Source organism: Corvus cornix, chromosome 1, assembly GCF_000738735.6.
Source record: "Corvus cornix cornix isolate S_Up_H32 chromosome 1, ASM73873v5, whole genome shotgun sequence".
NCBI classification, from domain to species: Eukaryota; Metazoa; Chordata; class Aves; order Passeriformes; family Corvidae; genus Corvus; species Corvus cornix.
Genome location: NC_046332.1, coordinates 42,738,648 through 42,756,055, shown reverse-complemented (window position 1 = coordinate 42,756,055; position 17,408 = coordinate 42,738,648). Strand labels below are relative to the sequence as shown.

Genomic DNA, 17,408 nt, shown 5'->3' with positions numbered 1-17,408 from the left:
AGGTCTCCCTTAGGTCCCACATCTTGGCAGATACAGTAACGATCTGTTGGTTCTTTTGTAGATGTCTTGGATGCCTTATGGAGACTCAAGGAGTATTAGATTTCTATATTTAGTCAGATGAGTTGAGCCCTTTATATATGTGAGGAGTTATGAGAGATGATTTTGCATTTCATGGGAAGAGTTTTTAGATTTCATTGCAATTTATTTGTTCCAGGAAGTGAAGTTCTGCTCCCTGTGTTAATTCAAAGACATATATATTTATTTTAATGAAAAAAAAGCAAATGAAAAAAACCCTTATTACTGTTTAATCTCTAGAGTTTGCATGAAGCAAACCTGGTCGGTGTAATTTTTAGGAATTGCCAATCTAATGATTGCAGTTTTCATTTAATACGCCCTGTGCAAATATAAGAAGTGAGCTTTCCAAGTTGTGGTGGGGGACATAAAATCATGATAATCTTGCTTCACGTAGCTTGGCGTTGCTTGCAGAATTGGCTGCTACTGCGAGCACTGTATGAGGGCAAAAGCCCCTTCTGCTGCCTGTTCTTAATGTCTCATCTGAGCTTCCTGTGTCAATAGTTTTGAGCAGAATCTTTTGTATATATACTGAGAACAGGTGATCAGATCCTCACCAAGAGGCAGTAATTACAAGGGTATTTCCATCATTGGTCAGAGGACAAGGAAAGAAAGCAGCTCATTCAAAGTGGATAAAATAATACAGATGAACATGTGTCAGGAATTCTTTTTGACAGTAGTTCTCATTTATATTCTGTGAAATCTTGAAAGATATGCGGGGCTTGTATGTCACTGTAGGAGAAGTGTTGTACAGATTTTACAGTTGTGTCACAACCAGATGTAAGGGCATAAAATGATGTTACTGTATTTATATAAAAACCACCAAAAAGGTAATATAAAAATGCTATATGGGTTCCCAGGATGATATAAATTCACAATCATAATGAAGTAAAATCAAAGTCATTTATACAGTAATTAGATACTGGCATTAAGCTCGCTTACAATCTAATGTACCTTCGGCATTAGTCTGTACACCAGAAAACCTTTTTTATTCAGAGACTCAAAGTTGCTTTCCCTACCATCTGAAATCATTCTTTGGAATTCTGAACTGCCACCTGTCTTTCTGTCCAAAGGTCTGTTTAAGAGAAAGATGTTAGTGATGCCAAAAATTTGATAATCCAAAAGCATTTAAGAGATACTTGCTATAACTGAAGGTGGCAAATTCTACTTCTGTTCACAGTATGAGGTCTGGAATTGCATATTTAATTGTTCCAGCCCCTTAAGGTTTGATATTTACAGATTCTGAATGGTATCTCAGAAAAAAAAAAGATATTTTTCAATGCCAAATGAGTCAGATGCTGGCCACTCTGCAGCCATTGTCTTCATTATTTAGTTTTAGGAAAAACTGGATGGCTTGTAACTGCTTCTGCATGCTGTACCAGTTAATGGATTACTTTGACTTTTTTATCACATCGTTTATCTTCTGATTGTTTCTGAAGAGCCTATGATTTGTGATTTTCTTTATAGGAACAGATTCTTATCTAATTTCTCCACTTCATAATGTACAAAATACTTAAAAATATTGTACTAATTCCTTGACATTTGGTAGACTTTTTGCAGTTTACATTAACTGCTGAAAAGAAAGTGAAGACCTTTTGCTAGCATGTTATTACAGGATGAAGTCATCTATTTCTGCTCCAGTTCAGTGAAATACTTAATTTGTACTTTGAACCTGTGCTTAAAGACTTTGGTAATTTTGGATCTGCCTGACAAGTATAGGATCTCTTCTCTTACTGTCTTTGAGACATATTTTCAAAGAATAATAATTAGTCATAGATCCCAAAGTGCTTTTCAGTGGAGGCCTATAGCAATATTTTCATTCTGTCGTTGCTTTGCCTCTATTTCCAATGTGCGTGTTTAATTTCTCTCCAGTATGGACTAGAATAAAAGTGACATTATAAGGAAAAGCAACAAAAAGAAACTTCTGAGGAAGAAACATTAAGATGTGTGATTTGTCCTCCCAGCTTAGCTTAAGTAGTAGGAGCACAGTAGATCCCCCTCCAGGATGAAAGCAAATTGAGACCAGTGGATTTCTAGAGCTTCATTCAGTATATTAGTAGAAGGTTTGTAAATAGCAGAAGCTCAAAAGAACGAATTACTTCAGTTGGGGAGCAGCAGAGTGTGTTGGGATGGCTTCTGGTTTATTTTAAATCTCTACCATTTAGTGGAGTGTCTTGGTGAAACCAAGGAAGACCTTTTCCTCCATATCAATTGCAAGCCAGTGCTCATTAGGAAGCCATTTCGGGGTCATACATGAGGTGATAAGAGAGTGCAGTGGCCTCTGTATTTGGGAGTGCTGGGCCCTCATACAGATATCAAATATTTTTTTTTTTTCTGGGAAGCTGAATGAGAATTTTGCTTAGAGGTCCACAGTGAAAAAGAAAGAATGGAAATGCCGGCTTTTCAGAATAGAATAGCAAATTGTCAGTTTTGATGAACAGAAGTTGACTCACATTTTCAATGCCATATTCAATTTGAATTATTCCACTGCAAAATCAAACAGAAAAACAATTGAGCATGAGATGAGTTTGAAAAGATTGGACTTTTTATGTAGATGCAAAACCTGAAGGTTATAAGAAGATTATTTTGATTTTGTTTGTCTTTTCTCAGCATAAAAGAAAAAACCAAAGGAAATACCATATACGTTGAAATTGGAAATCATACTGAATATAATATTTAAAGATAACAACTAGCCCGCAGAAGTCTCCAAATGTAATAAAGTATGCACTATAGAGACAGTGACTTCTGGGATTCATTTTTTTAGCAAGAAGGTTTTTCTACATGTAATAAAACTATCTCCCAATCTGGTAATGTCCTGAATTTATCTGGGATAGAGTTAATTTCTCCTCAGTAGCTGGTACATTGATGTGTTTTGGATTCAGTATGAGAATAATGTTGATAGCATACTGATGTTTTGGTCGTTGCTACGTAGTGTTTATCCTTAGCCAAGGACTTTTTTTGTGTCTCGTGCTCTGCCAATGAGGAGGGGCACAAGAAAGCTGGGAGGCAGCACAGCTGAGACTCAAACTGTCCAAAGGGACATTCCACACCATTAGAATGTCATGCCCAGTATGTGAACTGGAGGAGTGACCTGGATGGGGACAGGGTCTGACTTTGGTGGTGAGAAATTGAATTGTGCATCACTTGTCTTATGTGTGGGTTTTTATTTTTCTCTTTTTCATCATTATTACTACTTACTATTATTATTATTGTTATATTTTCTTTTTGTTTCAATTATTAAGCTGTTCTTATCTCAACCTACAAGTTTTACTTTTGATTCGCCTCCCCATTCCACTGGGCTGGGGGGTCGAGCAAGTGTCTGTATGGTGTTAGTTGCCAGCTGGGCTTAAACCACAACAGGTATGTATAGAAATAGGGGTAGGGAATCCACAGAAGATATGCAAAAGATTTGGATCATTTATATGGTAGCAAGTGAGAAGGTTATAATGAAGTATGTACAGAATTAGTGGTATGTGAGCATCTGTTATCATCTGTTTCAATAAGAGAGGCAGGAATAAGTCAGTAAAAATACCTTTCAAATATTCTGTGCAACTTTACACAAAGACATCACTGAAGCCAATAGCTTTGCAGAGAAGTCCAGAAAAAATTAGTTTGCATATGTTTGTATAATAGGAATTTTTAAAATAAATATTTTTAATTCAAAGATAAACATCATGCTTCATGCAAAAATTGATGTCTTATTGGATAAGGCTTAGGAAGAAACTTCCTTGCAAGGTACATTATACTTTTTGGGTTTTGAAGGTTGTTTGACTTACTTCAATTTTCTTAGTATATCATAGTGTCTGTTATTATAGAGAAAATTCAGACTAACACAGACCAGCAGTTTGGTTGAGTTGGGTCATACCCATTTTTCTATTAGAGCTACTCTAATTTTCTGCTGGTACTATGTGTAACTCAATTCAAAGCTCAAATGTTTTTAAAAGTAGTGGCACGTCCTCAAGCCAGGTCATTTACCTGTTTCATAGTATAATTCATGTTGCTTGGAGTCAGTATGTTGTGTCCAGACTGAATGGCCAGTTCTCCAGGGCGGACAACAAGACCAATCTAAGACAATCAGCAAAACCTGAGGCCGAATACTGAGACACAGTTCCCAGTAATGATAACGAGACGAGGCTCGCATTCGTAGCAGCAGAGTCCAGGAGTGATGAGTTCTGCAAACCTCATTCCCAGTCAGTGGCGCCAGCGCAGCCGAGTGCTCCGCTGTAATTGTATCATACACTTGAAAGGCACTTCACCTGCGCTGCCGCTTCGGGCAGCTTTGTGCCATGTATTTGGCCATTTGTATGAATAGCCCAGGGGGTTCTGATGCTGTCCTGTTCCCATGCTTTCAGAGCCTCTGCAATCTTACAGCTTTGGGTGCCCCTGCTAGACTGCTCACTTTTACACACAAACTTCTAAAGCTGCTCTCACTTCACTCTACAGAACGATGAGATTTGAAAGTATGAATATCTGTGTATACATATAAATATGATGATTTCTTAGCTACTTCCTATTAATATCCAGTTATGACATTTTTGGTATGGGTTAGAATTTAAATTTTTTTGGGTTATAGTGAGTATTTTTTGGTAAGATATTACAATACCATGTTATGCAGACGTAATGGTAATGAGTCAGGAATTGGCACACAGTCTTCTGAGTCAGGATATTAGGGGGCATTGTGTACCAGAGGTACTTTCTTTTGGCTTAGCTGCAGAGCTGACCATCTGTGGTCATAAAAGATCCTGGGAATATTTTTGTAATAACTTAGTTTAGTGACCAAATTTCTTTATGAGTAATGGCATCTGAATGAAGTTTCCCAAGTAATTGCTATTACTTCTTTTATAAAATATGCTTTGTCATGTTCTCATGTTGTCATATTTATATATGTAATTTACTGTATTTTAATTTGCTATTAATCACATAAAAGGTCCAAACAAAATTATCATTGCAGATTGCAAAGCTGGGGAACACTGAAATCCCTTGTGAATATTGACTGTGTTAACGAGGCCTGTGTTCAGACACTGCCTCGAGATTATTAAAGGTTATTGTCTGCAAACAACATGACTTCTGCCCCTGTTATACCTCGGGTATAAAAGTCACTAAGCACTCTGTTCTTCCCAAATTAAAAGCCTAAAAGCAGTCTAAACAATGAGAAGTTCAGTGATCTGCTGGGATATTACCAATGTTATAAACCGTGCTGAATACACATTAAAATAAAGGGCCTGCTGTGCCCTCAGGAAAGAAATAACTGCCCTTCATTTCTGTTCAAATGCAAGATAAATTTTAAGGAGTTTGACTAGTTGACTGAAATGTAATTCTATATGATTTCAATGTAGTGAAGAAACTGTATTGTTAATTCCTATATTAATTTCCTTTGAAAACTCTGGATATTTGTAATTCACAGACAACTGATTAATATTTCTTTTTATACTGTTACATCTTAAAACAATACAAACATCTGATTAATTTTGTAACTCTACTATGACATGGGGATTATATACTGATGAAACTTAATAGAGTGTATCTTCCTTGAAATAGGACAGAGGGAAATGCTTAATGACCATCTCAAAAATATTTTTTGTAGGTTATCCTTAAAATGGTAAATAACAAACTGGAACAGGATTTGATACACATTTCCATTACTGGTATTTTTTCATCCCTTCAGCAGTGCCAGCCTTATCACCTCTGCAAATTAAAACCTTTTGAATTTATGTGATAGAAACTTGAAGTGATGTTGTGAGATATCACAGACCATCTATTAGCTGTGTAGACTGCTCTTAAGAGGCAGGGTTTTTTTAAAGATGGGTGAGTGTAGGTAGAAGCTTAAAATGAAAAGGCTTTGCTCTCCCTTGCAGGCAACAAAAGGAGTAATTATTTCTTTGTATCTTGTGGCAGTGCCCAATGCCTATAACGAGAAAAGTATTTTGGTTAAAAAACCCCGCAAAACTCACAATCCCCCTTCCCCAGCTATTAAAAGTGTAATCTGACTGCAGGGCTTTACAGTGTGGATGGAAAGCCAGACAACTGACTTTGAGTCCCAGAATCTTATTCTTCAAGCTGGGGAGAGCTGGATCCTTCACAGAGGCGGTGAGCAGAGAGGCTGTAAGAGCAGGAGCCTCATTTGTAGCCAGGTCTGCAATGGAAGGGATGCAGCCATGCCTGGGTGCATTCCCACAGTGGCCTGGATGTGACATGCAAAAGTCAGGGAAATCGTAATGAATACTGGTGCCAGTGGGGAAAAGCAGACAGACCCACTATCACTGGCTGGGACAGCAAGCTGAAAGAATGAGGACTTAAAAAAATGGCTTCTAGGATTATTCCAAACCACCACAGAAACCTATGGATAGGTGTCTAGTGAAAAAGCTGCTCTCCCTGTTTTGGAAAAGTAGCAGGCAAATAAAGAAAAAAGGCAAAATGTGACACAGTAACAATACTATGTTGTTGATATCAGTGTCTCATTGTCCTATAGGTCTGAAGTTTGAGGAAATGCAAGAAAAGTTTGGGGAGGAATTCTTCAATATCTGCTTTGACGAGAATGAAAGAGTTCTTCGAGCTGTAGGTGGGACCCTTCAAGACTTCTTCAATGGCTTTGATGCTTTGCTGGAGCATATTAGAACTTCATTTGGAAGACAGGCCACCCTGGAATCTCCTTCTTTCCTATGCAAAGAACTCCCTGAAGGCAATCTCATGCTTCATTATTTTCACCCACATCAGATTGTGGGATTTGCAATGACAGGAATGATAAAAGCAGCAGCAAAGAAGATTTACCGTTTGGAAGTAGAAGTAGAACAGGTCACAAATGATAAGCTGTGTTCAGAGGGGACAAACCCAGGTAACTGCAGTTGTTTGACTTTCCTTATCAAAGAACATGAAAATGCAAATACCACAAAAGCACTTCCAGCAGGAACTTCCCAGTCCCCCTTAGACCTGAGGATTAGCATTAGCACTTTCTGCAGAGCTTTCCCCTTTCACCTGATGTTTGATCCAAACATGCTGGTTCTCCAGCTTGGAGAAGGTCTTAGGAAGCAGCTCAGATGTGACACTCATAAAACCCTGAAATTCCAAGACTGCTTTGACATAGTCTCTCCTAAAATCAGTGCCACGTTTGAACGAGTTCTCCTGAGGTTATCTACACCCTTTGTCATTCGGACCAAACTTGAGGATTCTGACTCTGAAAGTAAAGATAAGGTAAGAATATTAATTTGGAAGGGGATGTGCTTATATGTGTGTCATGGAGAGGATTTTTTGCTCAGAGAAAAGCAGCTCAGGTCCTGTGTACTCTGGAAAGCTCACTCATGCCTTGCAAACAGGGGTGAAGTGATATTCCCCAGCCAAGCGAATATTTTCCTAGATGATTTATAAGCTTTGCCTGTGAAGTTGTAGCAAATAATGGTATTTCCATTCAGAAAATTCTGCACCGTGGGATTGAACAGTACAACTTGAATAAAAGGGCGAGGAATTTTGCAAAATGCTCATATCTAATCCATAATTTCACTCCAGCTATATTATTTTAAGAATAGTTTTAAAGCCATTTACTAGGGACTAGCTTTAAGTATTTATTCTGAAGGATTCTCACTGCAGGTTTCACATTGCCACCTTACTATATCTTATTTCCCTATTTTGGAATGCTGCTTTCCTATAAGTTTCTTCTTACCTCTCTCCCTGCACTCAAGGAAACCAGAGGTGTAAGTGGTACTTATCCCAGTTTTATTGCATTCCAGTCATTCAAATAGGCACTTGTCCTCCTACACGGCCTCTTTCCTCAGTGTTTTAGGAGAGAGCTGCCTTAACCAGTGAGCCCTATGTTGAGTTCAGTGCATTCAGCTGAGTAAGCTGAGAACATGTCTTTAGTGTGGAGTTCTCCAGTGGCTGGATGGAATTTGTCTCAATGCCTATCCTTGAATTAAAGGAAAGCTTTTTGGTGTGAAGTAGGGTTCCAAGTTTTATGCACCAAAGTACTTGTACTTAATGCCAACATTAAAACTTGCTTAAAGCCTTGAAAGTCTGTGTGGGTGCCTTGGAAATACTGCTGCCCTGAGTGGAACTGGATGATCTTTAAGGTGCCTTCCAACCCAAACCATATTATGGTTCTGTGATTCTATGATGATTCAAAACATAGTTACTTCTTACAGCAGCAATATTTCCAGCTCCTCTTTGGCACTATACTTTGGCAGCTATAAACATATGTCTGGTGCATTTTCCTCCGGAAACATGTTCCCCCAAGAGAAACAAACTAGTGCTTTTATTTTGTATTAGTTGATGTAACTCAACCTTTTAAAAACCAAAAGAGAGTTTATTTTTCAGTCTGTCCTCAGTGTTGCCCTAGCCTTTAATTACAAAAAGGAAACATGGTGTGAAAGGGATGGAGGTGTTGGATCTGAGCTACCTTATGACACACTTGTTTCTCCTTTGAAGGGGTCTGGTTTCATGATGCTTCATGTGGAACGTGCCTGTCCCTCTCAGAAACCTTCTGCTGTCCCAGGACAGAGTCATAGCCCTTTGACTGTCTTCTGCTCTTCACGTGTCTGCTGTAAATCACTCTGAAGAGGAAGAAGGTTTAGGTGGGGGAGGGAAGCTTTCAAAGCCTTTTTCCCTATTTAAATCAAGTTAAACACACAAAATATTCTCTTACCTGACAGGTTTCATATGCTTGTGGCTTGCTCTTAGGAGAAGTGGCAGGAATGGGGCTTGCTGGAGGCAGGATTTTAGATTAGTCAGTACTAACACCCAGAGAAGCAGGTAGAAGGGGATGGCAGTAAAGGAAATCCCTTGCCTGCCAGCAGTTAGGAGAAAAATTGTATCTTGAAAAGTAAGGTGTAAATGAGAGGCAAAAGGGTGATGGTGGGGTGCAGGGGAGCTGTTGTGCTGCAGGCACGGGAATTAATTGGAGAACATCAGTTTATCCGAAGAGGTATTTTCCTCCATCTCACCCATTTGATAAGCATTTTCAAAAATTTTTTGCTTGTGAATAGTTAAAAAAATCTCAGCATGTGATGCATTTTGCTAGATATTCCCTTTTTTTTTTTAAAAAAAGAAAGCTGCACAGATTCATAAGCTGTGGTTGACTTGCTTACATAGATTTTGAGAGGAGGGACATAGCAATACAGTTTATGTCATGCTCAGTCCTTTATGGATAAAAAAAGTAGACTGAGCCTTGGGAACTGCATGCTGTATTATTTTCCCATAGCTCATGTCACTCATTTAGCTCATTTTGGAATTCTTTTCAATTTGTCAAGGCTTGTTTGGAAGTTGAGTATTAGGCAGGTAGATCAGTGGCTGTAAGCATGACCTTGCTTAAAAGTCGCCAGGAACTGACTTAGACATTTCCCTATTTCTCTGCCACACACCTCTATTCAGTTCATACTGAAATAGCATCCCACTTAGAGCTATTTATCTTTTTTAAAAACAATAAATCTGACTCTGCTATAACCAATTCTTTTCAGGCTTGGTTACCTTAAATGGCAGCTGTAGGCATATGACCCGGACAACTCTGCTGCAGTGTTGAAGCTGTTCAGATGTCTTATTGCATAAAAAAAAAAAATTAAAAAAATTATTATTCAAAAATAAATTCAAAAAATAAATTCAAAAATAAATTTACAATGAACAGAAGATGTTCCAGCCTCTTTTCAAAAGACGTTTATTTTCATTTCAATACATAAATTATATATTTTTTCAGACTTGCAGTGAGAAAGACAGAATAAGAAAACAGTTTTCATTTAGTCCTGACATCAGCTCTGTGTTCAGATGAAAGTAAGTCACAAATTGTGATCTTTCCCTAACTAAAAACCTACAAGCAACATAAAAAAACCCCACCTGTGCTTACTTTCAGGGTGTTTAGTGCTTGTCCAATTTATTTAAAGGCTCATTTGTGTGTTTCAATTTACTGGTATTTGAATCATTGGAATAAATAAGACTATCCTAAATTTCTGATATAAGGCCTGTGAGGTCTGTGTCATAGGTAGCACTTCCTGCAGAGCTGTATGTGTGCCTTTGCAGAAGCACAGCCTCATGCATTAATATCTTAGCAAAGTTTTGTTAATTTGGTATGTCCCCAGCTGTTCTCTGGAGCTCAGAGCATTTACAGGATCCCATTGTTCTAGGGATCAAACAAAAAAAAAGAACTCCCCACATGAAGAACATGGACACCTAGCTTTAAATGCGATTCCCAACGCCATGTTTCCAGTTTTCCCATGCAGCTAAATGCTTGTTCTTGGGTTTTTTCTTATGGTGTGGTACTAACCAGATGCTGAAGGGCCCTGCTGCTGTACTTCTTATACAAACATTCTGTTGTTTCTCACATTTCACTCTTAAGTTTTATTTAGTTTCTTTTTTTTTTCTTCTTTGGGTTTTTTTGGTGTTTAACCAGAGACCTTCACTAGCATCCAGTCAGATTTTCCAAATTTTGGATATTTTCCCTAAATAACAAGGTCACAATGTTTGCTGTTTAACCTCTCTAAGGAAACTCATTCTATACCTCTCTATGGGAGCAATTATTTATTGCAACAATAAGAAATAAATTTATTGTGACAATTAACCATTTGGGGTTGATAGCTTATGGCTTCACACATGGTTAATGCAGCAGTACTTCACAGAAGTTCAGTGAATGTTAGTGGAGTCACATATGGGATAAATTAAATTAAGAGGGCTGAGTCTGAACTCATGTGACGGAGTGTTCTGAAATCCACGTCAATCCTTCACTGAGGTGAAGGTGCTGGCATGCGAGGGAGCTGCTAACCCAGTGGTGAGTTGTGCATGCAGTGCACATTGGTGTCCCCCCACCTTTTCTTGCCCAGACAGGGGCAGGAAGCTCCCGATAGGTACATCCTGAGTGCGCTCATTTTCAGACTGCGCTAATGAACACGGCCTTCAGTGACATGATATAAATACTCGTCTCCTTGGCAGTACAGTGAGGTGGCTGGAGCTGCTTCAGTTTTTAGCTGAACGGGAACACAAGGAATGACTCTCCTGCTTTCCCTCTTCTGGCTAACGTCCTCCTCACGTGCCACTCCTGAGCCACCAGTGCTGGGCTGATTGAGAGGAGGTGGGGCTGCCCTTGCAGGGACGCACTGTCCCTGAGACCTTGATCCAGACCCAGCCCTCTTGGTGCACAGATCGACAGGAGGAGCCCTGCCAGCCCAGCTCGTGGGCGCACCTTTCTGAAACAGTGACATGGCATGCAGTTGTCACAAAAGTTGAAAGTGAATCATGAAAGAAATCAGATTCCCTGCCATATACTGTGCAGCTGTATTTTCCTTATATTGCTGCTCTTCAGCTCAGATTAACAGCCCTTTTCCACCTTTAAAATAAATCCGTTTTTGTCAGGATACTCACTGGCCTTTGACTTAGGCCACTGAGGGCTTTGGAAATTATCTAAGAACCTAAATGCACCTAAAACTGCATTACTGGAGATGTCCAGACCTTTTTTTCTGATGGAATGTATTTGCTTTGAATATTTTATTAAAACCATAACTTCCCAGTTAACAGTTCAGCAAAATGTGTTCTGGCAAAAAAATTACTTTTATTTATATATGTGAGTTAAAATTTTTTTCAGTAATTTTAGACATGAAATACTTTTATTATGGAAAAAAGTTTGCGTTACAAATTATAATACAACATTTAAAATAAAAAACACTGGGTTTGATGAAAATGACCCTCTGAAATTTTTATATTGGAAGAAATTCCAAATGCCACACATAATTCAGATTTTCAAGAAATGTAATGATAAAATGTCCAGCAGAATGGTAGTGAAGGCTTTTTATAGCTCTATTGATGCTGCAGGCTGTCTGGGCCAGCACCTTGTCTGTTGTCAGTGGGGAGCAGAGGTTTAGCTCTCACGAGATGAAAGCATGTCCTCTTGCAGTGGTATCCAGGATGTGGCATGGGATAGCCCCCTCAGAACCAATCCTCCATAATTTTCTCTAGCACCTTTTGAACCAGGGGAAGTTCATAGTGTCAGCTTCTGTGGCATCCTGTGGACATAAGGTCTACTGTTTATTAGAAACTGTGCAACTTTCAGGCAGGTGCGGACATTGAGTATGGAGTGGAGCAGCTGGCAAAGAAGCCTGTTTGCCCCTTGCTTCAGTAAAGCACTTTCCCAGTGTGTTTTCCCAAGTGTGTTTGTTGATCACTGAAAACTGTAAAAAATTAACGCTTTTTAAGTGCCCGAAGTATGTTGTCCCCCTTTTTATACTGAGAATCAATTCTTTATCTCCTTCTTCTGTATTTTTAGCCTAGACCAGTTGAATGAAACAAGAAGTCCTGACACTAGCAGATTAATTTAAAAGCCACTGTACACAATCTTGTGTTTTGCTTTTGCTCTGTAACTGTTTTTCCTCTTCTCCTAATAAAATTAAAATGAAATAGCCTGAAAGTCATTCTGGCATAAGGGACATCTGTCACTTATGATCTAGAAATTGTAATTTTTCCTAGAGCTGATTTATTCACAGTCAGTCAGATTTTGACACTAAGCTCCCATTGCTCTGTAGGCTCATGGAGCTCTTGGAATCCAATTTGTGTCTTCTGTTTCTGCTAATGCTGATATCCCACCCATTTGCTTGTCAAAATATGTATACACTTTGATGGTTTTGAAGATGAATTGGATTGGCTGGCTTGACTGCTTCTAGAGATTGTGATGGGTTGTGAGAAACAACAGATGACATGACTTACCTTACGAACAGTTGTGCAGAGCTTTAATAACATTGTGAAACTGGCCCAGAATTGTTAATATTTCTACTGTAAGACAGGCCAATGAAAATGTCATTTTGAAAGTGTTTTCAGTGATAGGACTTAAAAAGTGTAGCAATATAAAGGTAAAATACTTCCTTCTTATTTACATTAGCTGAAAAACAAAGAAACTGTTTGGAAATTGCTTTGTCAAGTGAAGTGACTATTAAAACAATCTGACTCCATGGTAAGCTCTTCCCTCTTATGATTTATATAATTTTTTGATAAGGAAGCTGGTTGGACATGAAAATGGCCATACTTCTCTATTTGCTGCAAAACCTTTGAATGGGTTTCTAAAGCACACTATGTCATAACTGGAACAAAACGCATTTCATTAATTTTTATATTACAAGATGAGAATACTTAGACACAACTCAGTTTGATTTTCAGGAATGTATTTTTTCCTACCTCTTTGTTCCACTGACTAAAATTAGGTGTTGGCTGTTCACAATACATTTTCATGTTTTTCCTCATTTGCTTATCTGAGTTCTTGAGTGACTGTGCTTTTCATGCCATCTAATCTGAATGGGTGTGATGTCAGTAAAAAGCCCTTTTCCTTGGGATGGTTGAATTAAAGCAGACACATTCAGTCACTCTTTGCCTTACTCCTTCCTGTGCTGGCACTTGAAACTTGGCAGTGTGTGAAGTCAAGCTGAGGTTTTATTGATGTGTCTCTTCGCAGAGGCTGAATGGACTAAGAAGGGGAAAATCTGGAGTGTCTCTCTGTGGATTGAGTGGGCTTTGTGCAGAAGCTCTCATAAGTGCATGTGTGGGAAGTCAGAGCCTGTCAGAACACCTGGGTGTGCCTCTGAGCATAAACATTGGGTTCATTGCTCTGAGGGGCAGAGAATGCCAGGGCTGGCACTACCTGTGTTGTCAGCTTTCAGTTGTAAGGCCACTTCTACCCAGCAATTGCCACACCTCCTGCTAACCCTACTCCTGGAACGTGCTCCGTTCCTGAAGGCAAGCCTGAGGTACCCCAGGTCATTGCAGAATTGTCCTGCATGGCCAAAGAGCCCACACGAAAGAGGAAGCTTATCACTTTTCCCCTTCACCTTCAATTTTGTCTTCAAACCTCAAATTAGGACCGTGGGATTCCCTTCCTGTTTGTTTTTGAGTGTAGCTTAGTAGTTTTGGACCAATTTTTGACCACTTGGCTTGTTTCCTCCAATCATATCTCATAAATATCTAATCTTTTGAATTTAAATTGTAGTTGACAGCATGGTTTGACTCTAAATATGTTAATTTATTCATGCTCACTGGGCATGGATCTTCTCCTGAATTTTTCATGCTTTATTTCCACGGAAGCAAAGCTCTGAGATTTTGAGACTCTCTATGAAATAAAAACTTTGCTGATGTTTTGCTGGGCCACGGACCCAGACAGAATAGGCAGTTAACAGCAAAATACTTTGCCTGAGACTTGTCCCTGCATTTGAGCTGATTATATTCTGGGAATGTAGGTGAATCAGACATTGTAGATTTTGTAGGTCATAAGACTCTAATCAAAGGGAATACTACTGTGAAATAACACTTGCATTAGGAATAAAATTTTGCATAGGAAATAACATTTTGCATTAGAAATAATTAGCAGTAGTATGAAAGAGAGAGATAATAGTGATTTGCAAAAGTCAGTACTCTAAAGACAGGTGTTGATTTGCTAATACCTGGCCAGGGGCAGTGTTTCTGATTTCTCTGAGCAGTACTGGACATGAGTAAGTTTGACTAGATAACATTTTGCTGCCTTTTGCTCTTGCCGAGGATGTGTGATATTTACCCTGCTCTACTCCAGGGTCTTCCAGGAGACTGACAGTGTCAATAACAGCAGATCACCTATAGTCAGGCAGGTGGCCCATGCCAGTAGTGCTGATAATTGTTTCAGCATGTGTTTTGCAGTGATGAAATGGTTGAGGAGGCCAGAGTACTCACCCAGGAAGGATGAGCCTTTCCTTTGCAGTTTACGAAGTTGAGGATGGAGTCACAATTCAAGTGTACAGCCCAGCCAGGCAGACCAGTGGTTGGATAACTGGATTTGCTACTCTGAGAATATTCCTATGTCACTTGAAGGTTTTTAGGGCATGCTAAGGTAGAAGTTAACTCACTAAGTGATATATTAGATGTAGAAGTTACATAAACCACAAAGGTACTGCTTAGAGGGAACACAGGGATGAGCCCAGGTTCTTCTGCCTGTGCTGAGCAATCACAAAGAAAAAAATATAATGTAGAGGTTTGTAATATGCTGTCTTGAGGATTCTCCAAATTTTATAGTTTGTTTCATTCTGCATTTTTTTGGAATATGCCTTTTATAACCATTATATTCACATTCTCTCCAGCTAGATAATCTAAGATACATTTCCTTTAAAAAAGCATATAGCACGGCCCTCATATTGTCGTGATTAAAGAGAGTGAAACGACTTAACCCATAAAATAATGTTTATATTATTTGTTCCTGTCACTAACCTTTGGCTTTTTTAAGTGAGGACTTAAACTTAGACTTAGAAAAGAATTAAATGTTCTTTTTCCACAGACACAGGACAGGCATGTAAGATACTCCTAACACATACTTTTCCTCTTAAAAAAATAAAATTTTTCCTCTTTGCAGATTGCAAACAAATAATAAACATTTGGTACTTCAACACCTCAGAAAGATGTAAACATTTTAAAATTTGGTCCTAGATGAAGACATATTGAAATATTATTTTCAGCATTTAGATCAATGTAGTTTCTGTCTGTCTTGAGAGTTTTATATATGTTAGGGTTTACTATTTTTCTTTTTTTCTAAGAACAGGAATCAATCTTCTTGTTCACACTAGACAGCAGCTTTTTTCTGTCATGATTCTCATTCTGCTGTGGGCTCACTGGAAGAGCAGGATTTATGCAACTATAACAGGAATAAAAACATATTTCACTTTAATTTTCACATTACCTTTCTTTTTCTTCGACAATTTAGAGATTTAATCCTTTTTTTCCTTTCCTAGAAGGGGTTGTTATGAACTTACTGTGTAATCTTAATTAAAATGATTCCAGCTATTATTTTCTGTATCTTTCTGACAGCATCTTCCTAGGAACATTCCAGTGGAGTGGCTTTAGTGGATTGCTGTCATCACTGGAGTTGGTAGGATCTGACCATGTCAGATCCATCTGACCATGTACTTCAGTCTTGTACTTCCCTCCTCAAATGTTGAACTGGTAGCTTTAAAAATGTCTGTTCTGATGAAAATGCAGGTGTAGAGGAACCTACTTGAGACAGTACAGATAATATATTGAAGTGGCTAGAAAAAGATGGCTTACATTGACAGGTTGCAAAGATAAGTGCTTCTGAAAATTCATAAAATAAAAGCTTAGACCTTAAAAATATTTGGCCTGCGCTGTGTTTGGAAGAGTTTGAAGAATGACCCCAGATATGCCAACAGTCTCTTAATAAATCAATTTCTTAGCAGCTATTTTAATGGGCAAAGACATTCAAACGGAGATAACTTCGATGTTCTCGGTCATGGCTGTTGAAGGGCAGATATGCCTATCCCAAAGCAGAAGTGAAGTCATGCCCAATGGCTAGAGGAAGAAAGTGAAAACTGGGCAGACTTCTATTTTGTTCTGTGTGTGTTGGGTGTAGGTTGTCACAGCACCTCAGCACATGGTGCTGTTTTGGCTCTATTTGAGCAGGGAAGTTCAGTGATGCTGAGACGTGGGCTGCGGGATGGGCACGAGGTGTGGATCAGGGAACGTGGTTGTGTTCCCTCCTTCCACTGATGCTAGGGGTCTTTGCAGCTTAAATTCTCCTTTTGATCCTAACCCCCCAGAAGGAGTGTTGTATCATTTCAATTGTCAAGTAGCTTCTCCTTTTCAGGACAACCTTGCTTAGAAAGGGATGATATTAAAACTGATCTCATACAACACGGCACAGGCTGGTTTCTTGTATTAGTGTAACACTTTCCAGTGAATGCTAAAGTAATTATATTTTAAATGTTTGACTTAAAAGAATTGTGATAATTTTTTTGGTAAAACTGTTGGTATTTTCTGCTTGGTTACCTCAAAGGCACCCAGCAGAGGGAATGTTTGAATGGATTAACAGAGCCTGGGGATTGTTTTGGCTGTGCTTGCTGTGGCTCAGAGTCCTTTGCAGTGCAGACTTTTGGATGACTCCCCTGTGAAGGTACATTCTGCCTCCATGGACATTGCACCTGGTAGATGTCAGGCAAAAGTAATTTCCTGTATTCTCAGAGTTCTGTTACTGCCAGTAGAGGAGAGTTACCAAGAAAAGAACAGATGAGGCTGTGTTAATTCCAGCTCCACTGAGACCCAAGGGGAAAAATACCAGTGCTTGGCAGGTATTGAAGGAGATACTTCATATTGAAAGAACTTCGATTTTTCAGCTTCACTGAATTGTATTTAGTTTTTCATTTTAAAGGAAAAATTGCTATAAAAATATTGTCTACAGCAGCGATGTGAGTGCTGTGCAGACAAGCAGTGTTGTTTAATTTTCATGTGAAAGAAGCATGGAACATATCATTAAAAGGGCATCAGATTTTCTCACTGATCTCAGAGGACTGCTGATTCAGTCTATTTCCTCTTTGCTCAGGAAGGCTTCAAATTCAGTTATTGGATAACTTCTGTTC

The 17,408-nt window shown here is 38.8% G+C and overlaps 1 protein-coding gene across 1 annotated transcript in view; it reads left to right on the top strand.

Moving 5' to 3' along the window:
• GUCY1A2 (guanylate cyclase 1 soluble subunit alpha 2) overlaps positions 1-17,408 on the top strand; it is a 157,328-nt gene that overhangs the window by 22,259 nt on the left and 117,661 nt on the right. The window contains exon 4 of the mRNA XM_039564314.1: positions 6,542-7,260. Coding sequence (XP_039420248.1) covers positions 6,542-7,260 — 719 coding nt within the window. The remainder of the gene's footprint in view (positions 1-6,541; positions 7,261-17,408) is intronic.